This window comes from Lissotriton vulgaris, chromosome 8 (assembly GCF_964263255.1).
Source record: "Lissotriton vulgaris chromosome 8, aLisVul1.2, whole genome shotgun sequence".
Taxonomy (NCBI): domain Eukaryota; kingdom Metazoa; phylum Chordata; class Amphibia; order Caudata; family Salamandridae; genus Lissotriton; species Lissotriton vulgaris.
Genome location: NC_141696.1, coordinates 655,170,846 through 655,182,898, shown reverse-complemented (window position 1 = coordinate 655,182,898; position 12,053 = coordinate 655,170,846). Strand labels below are relative to the sequence as shown.

The following is a 12,053-nucleotide window of genomic DNA, read 5'->3' as shown; positions in this document are numbered from 1 at the left end:
CTTAACATCAATCTTTAGTCCATGAATTAGACCACTTCAGAATTGCAAACAGTCTTTTCGGCGCAAGTCTTAAATTAGAATTTTGGTTTAATAAGGAATTTTGTTCAGTTTAAAGGTTGTTATTTTAGCGTGTTTTTAAACTTCGGTGTTTTTTAAGCAAGGCTGTTATAAGGAGGTGTTGGCGGGCTAGATTTAGGTCAGAATTTTTCTTATACCCACCAAGCACTTAAATAATTATAAAGCATATGCAAATCGCCCTTTCATCGCATCTCCTTTCAAGTGATATGCACCACGGCAACTATTCCGAATATGAATACTGTCTGACTTAAATGGTGATAGGTAGCACACATGTTGCATTTTTTTTATTCTGTGGGGCAACTTTATCTGCTACTTTTATCAGCATGAAATAGGCAGTGAAAACACCTGCTTGACAGGGTATACCACTTTTCCTGTTAAACTAGAACCGTGAGTCATAACTCTGGGAAAGCAGCCCTACGAAACCTTTTCTGTACGCTAATTCTAATTAGGGCAAGATGTATGCAAAGCAGTAATTTGGACTTTCTTTGTTTATTCACATGAGGTTTCACATCACGATGGAAATGCAATGTACGCAGATAGATTTCACATATGGGCTATCGTGCTTTGGAATAAGTGGTACCGACAAAGCATAGATTTTGTCGCTCAAACGTATACAGCTGCCTCAATAGGGTTTAGGGCTGAACCTAGCTAAGGAAGAATGGACTGTGCTCAACAAGCTTTGAGCATTGTTCAACTGCTTTGCGGGGTGGTTCAAATACAGTGGGGCCTTTCATAGGATCTGTTTTCTTCAAAGGTATATGAATTTCTAGGCAATGACCAAATGAGATACACGGATTTGTGTTACATTATTTGAATGTTGGGCGTAAAAACGGTCTCAAAACAATGTAATAAGGCTCACTGATGGGTTGGTCACACGCATCATCACATGTTTAACTGGAAGCAGTTACCGAGAAAACTGCACTAATGCTATTATCTCTCATCAACGAGGTTGTTCGTTGAAAGTAAACCAATCTGCCTAGAATAATTTATTTTAAGAAAAAAGTGCTGACATAGGGTACGTGATTTATGGGCACAAAACTAACAAGCAAGAACAACAAAACAATATATGAAATCCTTAAATAGACTCAAATGGTGATAGTACTCACAGCCTGTAGATACCGAAACGACAGCACAGCGTCGGTAACTCCACCCCAAGCGTGCCAGTCAGCATACTCCCCTTCTTCCAACAAGTACTGGCGCCCTTTGTATCTTTCATGGTCGTAGGCAACCCACCTAAGGACACAAATTCAAACAATGGAAAAAACCAAATTGAATATTGTCATCAAACCCGGTTAGTTCAAAAAGCATCTCGACAAGCCTGAAAATACATTACGTTTTATATTGAATAAATTGTGTATTTAAGTGTCAATCTTGAAACAATAAGATGTTTGGCTGGCGACATTTTATATTCAAAATTAAAGTTTTGAATGATTAACTCTTTTCAGAATGACAACTGGGACAAATAACATCAATTTTACAGGCATGCAGTAGTGGCCTCGGGAGAAATAGTAAACATTGAAAGTTGCAGTAATGTAAATTCTTGTACTGGTAGCAAATTCATGTTGTTTATTGTTTCTACTAGAAATCGCTACCATGAAATCCAGATCTAAAATCAGGTTCTATACAGTGCTTTCGTTACAGCAGTGAAAGACTAAAAGCTGTTATTTCAGTAATGACATCAATCAGGGAACATTCAAGCCCAGGATTCCAGAGACCTTAGCAAAGTGGTGGGATTGCAGTCATCCATCTTGCCAAAGTCATTGCACCAGTTTTAGCAAACAAACTCTGCTGCTGTCCCAGAGGACCACAAGTCCCAGCTTGCCTTGCGTCAGGAACCGCCACCAACAACCAGTAAATGCAACAGGAGGGGCTGATAATCTGCTTGGGACTTCCACAGCGCGGGAGCCCATCATTACGGCAGGTTCAGCAAACGCTGCCGCCGTCACAGGGAACCACAAGTTCCAGCTCGCCTTGCTGCCAAAATGGCTGTTAATACACTTGTAGCATGTATACACATTATTATTCTATATTGTGTGACATATGGCTTAGGATGCATGACCTATGGCCCCTAGGCTGTACTGCTTTGTCTGATATTATGCATACAAACGGGTGTGGGTTTACATAATTATACACCCCTACACATATATATACACACATGCATATATACATACACACACATGCATATATACACACATGCATATATACATATATACACACATGCATATATACACACATGCATATATACACACATGCATATATGCATACACACATATAAACACATGCATATATGCATACACACACACACACACATACATACACACACATACATATACATGCACATACATATACATATATACATATACACATACAAACATACACATACATACATAGACACACACATACATACAAATATACACATTCATATATACATATACATATACACATTCATATATACACACACACATATATATAAATACATACACATATACACATTCATACATACATATATATATACATACACACACATATACATATATATATATTACACATACATACATATACACACAAACATACGGGGAGGCGGGTTGATTCCCTCCCGCTTCACGGCCCGACTTGTTCTATTTTTGGAGGCTGAGGCGTTGGGGACCAGGGGGAGCCATGGGCACATGATTTACGGGCTCGCCTGCCACAACACGGCCCCTCTTTTGCGAGGCAAAACACAGCGCTTATGTGAGCATGATCCGGCTGCCACACTGACAACATCTGGTGCATGCTGGGAGAGGTAGTTGGACATTGTAATGCCTCTGCCCGAACTACAACTGGATCAGCTTATCTCCCACCTATGGGAGTGCCCAAGGAGTTTCGAAAGAGGGAGAAGGCGTTACCTGACGGTTACCAGCATCTGAAAAAGGCAAAACCGCTGAAATGCATTATGCTCTATACTGCAGTGAATAAAGGGCTCCTGAAAATTACCCCGCTGTGTCCTAGGATTACTTCATAAGGAAGTGGTTGAGTGGCAACATATATACACATACACACACATAGATCCACAAACATATACACACATACATACACACATACACACACACACATATATACACACAAACACGCATATAAACACACGCATATACACACATATATATATATATATATATATATACACACTGGAAAAAAACATATGTTTCAGGGACGTTATAGTTCGCTGGACAGTTCAGTCGTACAAAACCATAGAAATTCCACCGTTATAGTTAGTTCAGCTAAATATAACTCGTGCCCCCGCAATGCACTACTCATGATGTCACTTATTACATCATTCATGGCATGGTCAGTGACATCACTGATGACATTACTGAGGACATCTCAAATGACATCACTGATGACATCATCCAGTGAATGTGTGTTTCTGTAAAGTTCAAATATGTTTTATATATATATATATATATATGCCAAGATGTATTGAAAAATTAGTGGGTGTATAAGTGTCTGGATCGAGGATTTAGGAGGTGTGTGACTGATTGTATAAGTAACCGATTAAACGTGTCTTACTGAATGCATGGGTTAGTGACTGAACTGTGTGAACGTCTGTATCAGTCTGTCTGTTGTGTAAGCTGGTACATTGGTCAGTAGCTACATGAACTATATGGGTTATTGATTGTTTGTCTGAGTATTTGTATGGGTGCCTGAGGGTGGGTGGGTGGGTTGGAGGTGTATGACTGTGCATAGATGTGTGAGTAGTTGATTCACTGGGTGTATGGGTTCAAGAGTGCATGTGGAAACAGCTCTATGAGTGGGTGAGTGTGTGCATGGGTGTGTTGGTGAATGAATGGATGTCTCAGTGGTACATGTGAGTAACTACATATGTAAAAGCCAGTATATGTGAGTGATGGTGTATATTTATTTATTTATAAAGTTTTGTATAGCACGAGCATGACCCTTACGGGTATCAGAGCGCTTCACAATTTTGGGTGAGAGGGATACAGCATTGGGAAGCAAAAACATTTGGTCATTACATAATTATACAAGACGCGTGCAATAATCTAGTAGGTGTCTCAAACCTTCACAGAAGGTTAGGGCAGATACAGTAATGGTTGAGGAATATTTAAACATAAATAAGTATAATGCATGCTAAATAATGGCATTTCAGGGTATATAATCATGTCCAAAGTCAATCAAGATGAACAAATAGAGGGCATCAATGCAGTCTACTAGTTAAGGCCTATTCAGGCAGGAACTTGAGCATTAGGATTTTTTTACTTCTTTTTTTAAGGAAGCGGTCGAGGAGATTGTATGGATTTCTGGAGGAAGAGAGTTCCAAATCATTGGGGCAATGCCAGAGAAGGATCTGTTACTTGATCTCTTTTTGTGGAAAATCTAGACGCCTAAATAACTAGATGTGAGAGTGAGGGATTGTGAGAGTACCTGTATGGTTGAGTGTGTACTTGTACCAGTGATTATATAAGAGAGTAACTATGCGTTACTATCTGTATGAATTAGTGAGGTGGTGTGTGTATAACTGTATAGGTGAGTAATGGGAGTGTGATTGACTTTTTACATGACTGACTAGGTGTGTGAGTAACTCCATGGATGAGTGACGGTGTGTGAGTGTCTGAATAGGTGTATGAGTGCATATAATAGTGTTGTATTGATGAGTGACTGCATGTATAAGTGATTGTATGGGTGAATGAGTGGATGTGTGTGTGTGTAGACCTAGGAATCAGTGAGTGCATATATAGAAACTGTATTTGTGTCTTGCTGGTTTCCAAAATGGTAGTCTGTATTTTACAGTGGGTGTATCAAAGGTTATATTAGACCATGGGTACTCACAAACTTTCTCTTGGGTCTAAATTTACAGTGTGGTTTGTGGCCGAGGGCCGCACCGGTGGGGACAGGGTCTGTGGCGGAGGGGGCGGGGCTAGAGCAAAAAAAAAACGGACCATGAGGTTGAACACAGGTCCCTGCAGCAGATGCCTTCGTCCACTGAGCCACCAGACCCGGCATACACACCTCTCTCTCCCTCTCTCAACCTCTCTCTCTCAACCTCTTGCTCCCTCTCCCTCCCTCCCTCTCTCCCTCCATCTCTCCCTATTTCTCCCTCTGTCTCACTCAGACTGTCTCACTCCCCCTCTCTCTCTCTGTGTCTCCCTCTCTCCGACTGTCTCACTCCCCCTCTCTCTTTCAGTCTCCCTCTCTCTCGGTCTCCCTCCCTCTCTCTCTCTCTTTCTCTCTCTCTCTCTCTCTCTCTCTGTCTCCCTCCTCTCTCAGTCTCCCTCCTCGCTCAGTCCCCCTCCTCGCTCAGTCCCCCTCCTCGCTCAGTCCCCCTCCTCGCTCAGTCCCCCTCCTCGCTCAGTCCCCCTCCTCGCTCAGTCCCCCTCCTCGCTCAGTCCCCCTCCTCGCTCAGTCCCCCTCCTCGCTCAGTCCCCCTCCTTGCTCAGTCCCCCTCCTCACTCTGTCTTCCTCCTCACTCTGTCTTCCTCCTCACTCTGTCTTCCTCCTCACTCTGTCTTCCTCCCTCTCGCTCCCTCTCTCGCTTTCCCTCCAATTGCTTCTTAATTTCCCGGCTTGCCTCTTGATTCTTTGTGTTTATTGCATAGCTGTTACATTTTTGGTGTGTGGAGCTTTGCTGCAGCCACCTCTTTCAGTATAAATGTTTTCGGCTCAGTTTTAGCAATCTCCCAGCACCCATTTCACATGTTCCTGTGGGCTTATTTGCCTCACCAGAAGGCAAGTTTGATCAAGCGGTGCACTACCTAATTTTCAGTCTCTTTTCAGGGCCTGTCTGCTATTGGCGTCTTCTGGTTGGCTCTGTCTGGGAAAGTGTTTTCGGTCTCTTGCTCAATCCCCAACTTTTGGAGAAGTTAGTGATTGTTAATGTGGGTAGAACCTTTAGTCAGGTGCTTTTTTCTAAAACCTGTAAGCTTGTGCTACATCGCCCAGCATATGTCTTTTTTAAAATCTATTTTATTGGTTTTGGGTTAACCTGGACATAACGTGAATAACCGTTTGTATCTGGTATTAAAGGTTGGATACAGTGGTGAGCGGCACAACTTGGTACAAATACAGCATATGAATGTTTGCCTGTCCAGTAAGTGAGCTGGTACATAGGTATTTCTTAAATACATATCATAGATTAGCTTTGGGTAATATCGGTAGTCCCTTAGCAACAAAGTACAGCTTGGTAGTGATTTTAGTGAGTGTCCGTTATGTGGTGGTCCGCAAACTGGGGAGGTGGGTAGTAAAGAACCGGGACAAAGTAAAACATAACAGGGGTTTTGAGGTTCCGTGACAATTGTAAGTGATGTTTTTGACTCGTACGAATATGGGCGAGTCTGGTATCTATGAACCGCAAATGACGAGTTTAATAAGTGTGCGCAGTTTCGCTGTGCTAACTTAAACCGTTCGTTTGTTAGGTGGGTTTTTCATCTGTACCCACGGGTTCCATCTTAGATACGGCATCCATTTTGTCTCTTGCCCTCAAGTAGCCAGCGAACGGACGCTGTCCGCTTCGCGACCCTGGGACTCCCAAGATATTTGCGGAAGACACATGTTCTTTGAAAGTGTCTTTATGACAAGGGGTTGCCGCTGTAAGGCAGATGGCGCCGCTTGAGGCTCATCTTGCCGCACGGGCTTATTGTCTCAGCCGTGCATCTCATTAGGCACGTCCCTTTGATGCCTGTATCTCGTGTTTCCCGATACCTCCCCTTTTACACCCTTTCCGATCTCCCCACTGTCTCCGTCTTCCTCTGCACCTGTCTTCGTTCCTATTTCGATCTACTTTACTGCTGATTGGAATTTGCTAATGGTGGGAAGATGGGTTTTTACAGTTGGGAACCGCCAAATGTTTCCGCACTTATGTTCCGGACTTCGTGTGTTTCAAAGTGACCAAAGCGACCCCTCTGTGAGCTAAATGTGGGAACCGGGTTGTAAACTTTTGTGTTCAATGTTAGCCTATGGGTAAAAACTGTATAAAAGGAGCGATCCACAGAACCAATTTGAAGCAGTCTCCCCGAACTACACTCGATGTACTTCCTGTGACTTCTGTGTTCCCTGCAGCAAATAAACCTTGAATCTTTGACGCCGAAGGAAGTGTCCCGTGTCTCTGTGACTTGTACGCCGGAGCAGGTTACCCACGAAGGTTTCAGGTGTTGTGCCCTGGCACCGCTGGGTCCAAAAGAACCCAGTCCTTCAGTTGGCGCCCAACGTGGGGCTGCATCAGTGGTACCGGTCCAAGCCCGACGATCGTGAGGAACTTCGTGTGAAATCTCCGAGGGAAGGTGCACCCCGCTTCATCGATCCTGTTGTCGAAATAAGTGGCCCGAAGACTTTTCCCGCGAAGATTCCCGCCTCCTGACGGCTGCGACGGACTGCTGCCCTGACTGTAGACCTGTTTTGGCGCCTGGCGTAGACCTTGGTATAGCGAGACGATTGACGGGCCTTCCTGAGGACGCCATCGATCTTTGAGTTAAGTATTTGTGGGTCGCTCCCAGAGTTCTTGGTTGTCGACACTTTAGCGAGTGTCTTTGTTGTAAACGCTGTGTGAGTGTTTTTGTCGGTGACACTTTGCTAGCGTACTTTGTTGTTGTATTTGTTTGACGACTGCAGCCGCCAAAGACCGAGGGTTTTGTTCTTTGCTGGGACTTGGTAAATCCCGTAACCCTTGAAGTTTGTGAAACTCGGCTAGTGTGCAAGATGCCTGGTCGCAGTACTTTGTTCAGTTGTTTTAGACCTTGTGGTGCGGATTCCCTGCTGGAGGACTCATGTCCGATACCTCCGGTTGGAACTCCTACTTATGATTTATATAGCAAACATGGGCTAGGCCCGATTGCTTTTAACGATTATTGGGTTAAATATACAAAGAAAGACGGCGATCTTCGTTGGCCACCTCACGGTAGCTTCGAGGCGTCGATCTTAGATAATTTGGAAATAAAGTTGTTCGAACGTAAATCTAGGCCGGCCATGTTTGATGCCTTTCGGTTGTGGCGCAAAGAAGCCCGACAGAAAGAAATCAGACAAAATAAACGTAGTCAGCGAGATACTGTTGCTACTATAGTGAAGAAAGCTGAGCAGTTTCAGCGTGATAAGGAGGATAAGGATAAGGAAGTGTTTGAGAGGCTACAGCGTATGTCCATAGATAAATGCTATCCTGCTTTGCCTACGGAGTCGGATAAGAAGGAAGAGGCAGTTGAGGATCCTTTAATGTCCTATCTTATGAAGTCGCCACCTCCGTACGTACAGGGTACCGCAGCTCCTGTGGTCCCTGCCGTACCTATTCTTCCACCTATTGTTCCTCCACCAGTTCCTCAACCTGCACCTGCTCTTCCGACTGTTCCTGCTCCTTTGTCTGTTTCTATTCCTACTGCTCCTCCGCTTCCACATACTCTTGCTCCCGCTACTGCTCCTGTGTTGTTAACCCCTGTTGTTGCTACTGTCTCTACTCCTTCTCTTGTTAGTCCTGTGTCTTACTCTTCTCCCTCTACTCGTAATCGTAATTCACCCCTTGCGTCAAACTTCTTCCAGTCGCTCGGACCTGTTTTTGGGTCCGCTGGTTCTGATGGTCCTCAGAGACGTAGCCAGCTTCCTGGTAACAGAGAACGTGTTGCACTATATAATATGGCGATGGGTTGGATGATAAACCCTCTTAGAAATCCACCCCGTGTTGTCCTCGAAACGTTTGATCAATTCAACATACCAACTCAGAGATATGTGTTTGATGAAATGTGCAAGTTCCTGCATGATCAGATAGTGGTCAATGCGCCTGACGAGGTGCTGACTGCCCTGTCTGAACTTCGGCTCCAGTTCGCAACTGGACTGATAGTAGACACTAATGTTCGACGTGCTGTTGAGCGATTGCTATCTCTTCGTCCTGCTCCTATTCCTCATGCATTGTTCGTTGAGGACATTGAAAGACAAGACGAGTCTGGTCAATATCCTATGCGTGAAGTTCCGCCGGTTTGGATACCAGCTGATAATACTAATGCTGCCCAGCCAGTACCGGCACATTTCCAAAGAGTGTGGATACACCTCCCATGGAAACGATCGGAAGTGCTTCAGGTGAAACAATCTTTGCCCGATCCTCGTAAAAATCCTGCTGGGTATTATAAGGAATTATCGCAGCTCGTAGATGCTACGGTAATGAATCTTGCCGATATCGATATGTTGTTTGGCAACGTCGTACCGCAACCGGTATGGGCTAAGATTCGTCACCAAGATCACGCAAATGAATTAGGTGGTGATTGGAATGCCATTACAGCGGCAGACGCTGGACAAGTGGCTGCTAATAAACCCGATCAGTTGATTACTGATCTTCCTCAGCGGATAATTACATTAATGAAAACGCTTATGCCAGCTATGAGGGTAAATTGGGACAAGTTGTCAGCCTGTAAGCAGAAGAAAGATGAGAGTGTTTCCGACTTCTTTACGAGGTTCGAGGAAGCATTCGTTGATCATAGTGGACAGGATATGGGTACTGAAGGTGGACAGAGGTTGTTTGTGGATAAATTCGTGTCGAACTTGTTGCCCGATTTGAGCAATAAATTGAAGAATTCAGAAAGTGCATGGGCCGTTTCTACCTCAGCTCAGATATTGGCTACGGCACAATATTATGAGAATAGGGAGAAAGAAGAAAATGACCGTGTTGATAAAAAGACGAAAGAGCTAAAAACTAAAGTGTTGTTACAACAAGCGTATCCGCCACGTTCTAATCAGAATGCGTCTCAGCAGAATAGAGCACAGTCGCAATCGAATCGATCGCAGTCGCGTAATGATTCCTCTTTCCAACGATCCTCGTTAGGGTACAATCAATGTGCTTATTGTAGACAGGAGGGACACATTAAATTCAATTGTCCTGCTTTAAATGAACGTAATAGTGGTAATTCATCCAGAGGAGGCCGTGGTGGTTCACAGCACGCATCACGTGGTAGAGGTCGTGGTGCTCAGAATGATCGCTCTGACAATTCATCAAATTCTAATAATTGTTTCGATCAACGTGGATCATCGCAAGGACGATCTGCGCAGTACAATGTGGACGATTATTACGTCGATCAGGGGACTGACGACAGTAATTACTAGGACAGCCAAAGACAAAGTGAGGGAGTGGTATCAGTTCCGGTTGATCAGAGAGGGCCTTACGTCGCAGTCGCTACATTGGGCGTCGTTGAGCCTTTTCTGTTGGACACTGGTGCAGCGAAAAGTTCTATCATGCATTCGAAACTCCCTGGCGCACCTTTGTCTGGCTTAACAAATGTTTCCGTTGGATTCTCTGGCGCCCCCGTTAGCAATCCAGTTTCACGCCCTTTGCCCCTTAAAATTGGGCCACGTGAGCTCGAAGCTCCGTTGATTTTGACTACTGGTTGTGGCGAAAATCTTTTGGGTCTGGATTTGCTTAAACGTTTGTATGCGACTTTGTATTGTTCCCCTACGGGTGTAAAGCTTACGTTAGGAGAGAGGGTAGTCTCTCCCATGTATTTGTCCCTCGATAAGCTTCCACCGGAATTGGATTCTCTTCCTGCGTCTTTGTGGGCGACGGGTCCGAATGATGTGGGCCTACTTGATATCTCCCCTTATGTTGTTCAGTTGAAGTCTAATGTGCGATTGCCACGTATTCCCCAATACCGTATCTCCCTTGATGGTGAACGAGCTTTGTTAGCGATCATCTATGATTTGATCGAGAAAGATGTTATTGAGGAGACTCGGGGAAACGTGTGCAATAGCCCTGTACTGCCCATTCTTAAACGTACTGATCCTACCAAACCGCCTGTTTATCGTTTTGTTATCGATTTACGGGAGGTCAATAAAATTGTGGTTCCTCAATTCCCTGTTGTGCCTGACATCACGGCGCTGCTGACTCTGATTCCGGCTACTGCTGCATGGTTTTCGGTGATTGATTTGAAAAATGCGTTTTTCAGCATCCCGATTGCCGAAGAGAGCAGGGACCTTTTCGGTTTCTCTCTTGGTGGACGTAGCTTCCGGTTCAAACGCGCTCCTCAGGGCTACTGTGAAAGTCCATCGATTTACAGTCAAGCTTTGAAGGGTCAACTAGATGCGTTTAGGTTGCCGGTTGGTGCGGCTTTAATACAATACGTCGACGACTTATTGGTGGCTGCTGATACTCAGGACATTTGCAAAATTGCTACTGTGACGTTGCTGCAACATCTCTGTGAGTTAAATCACAAGGTGTCACCTTCTAAACTCCAATATTGTTGTCAAGAAGTAACCTATCTAGGTCACTTATTGTCAAAGGAGGGAAGGAGATTGACCCCAGAGAGAATTGCAGCGATTGCGCGAATGGCTGTGCCACAAACCCAAAGAGATGTGCGTGCCTTTCTAGGTATCACGTCGTACTGCAGGCAGTGGATTCCTAATTTTTCATTGCTAGCGAAACCATTGGTGGCTCTTACGTGCAAGGATGTTTCAACTCCTTTACCATGGACGGAAGAATGTCAGAAAAGTTTTTCTGAATTACGTGATTCATTGTGTTCGGCTCCTGTGTTAGGTACCCCTGATTACAGCAAGCCGTTCACGTTATATGTCCACGAGAGGGAAGGTTGTGCTTTGAGTGTCTTAACGCAACCTTTTGGTGGTAAGCAACGTCCATGTGCATATTTTTCCTCGACCTTAGACCCAGTAGCTAGAGCATTGCCGAGTTGTTTGAGAGCAACTGCGGCAGCTGCGGTCTCCATCCGACAATCAGCAGGATTGGTCATGGATAATATGCTTACGGTGATGGTTCCGCATGCAGTCGATACTCTTTTGAATCGAACGAAAACTCAGCACTTGACGAGTGCGAGGTTGTCTGGGTACGAATTGACGCTCTTGGCAAGCCACATTCAGATAAAACGTTGTAATGTCCTAAATCCGGCAACTTTGTTACCAATTAGTGCAGAGTCAGATGAAGTAGCAGAACATGACTGCTACTTGCGGACAGAAGAGGAAACAAAAGGTCGTGTGGACCTTAAAAACACCCCATTGGAGGACCCGGA

General features: G+C 44.5%; 1 protein-coding gene across 1 annotated transcript in view; it reads right to left on the bottom strand.

Annotated features, from left to right (window-relative positions):
* CRYBG3 (crystallin beta-gamma domain containing 3) overlaps positions 1–12,053 on the bottom strand; it is a 1,124,543-nt gene that overhangs the window by 694,236 nt on the left and 418,254 nt on the right. The window contains exon 10 of the mRNA XM_086936146.1: positions 1,185–1,311. Coding sequence (XP_086792272.1) covers positions 1,185–1,311 — 127 coding nt within the window. The remainder of the gene's footprint in view (positions 1–1,184; positions 1,312–12,053) is intronic.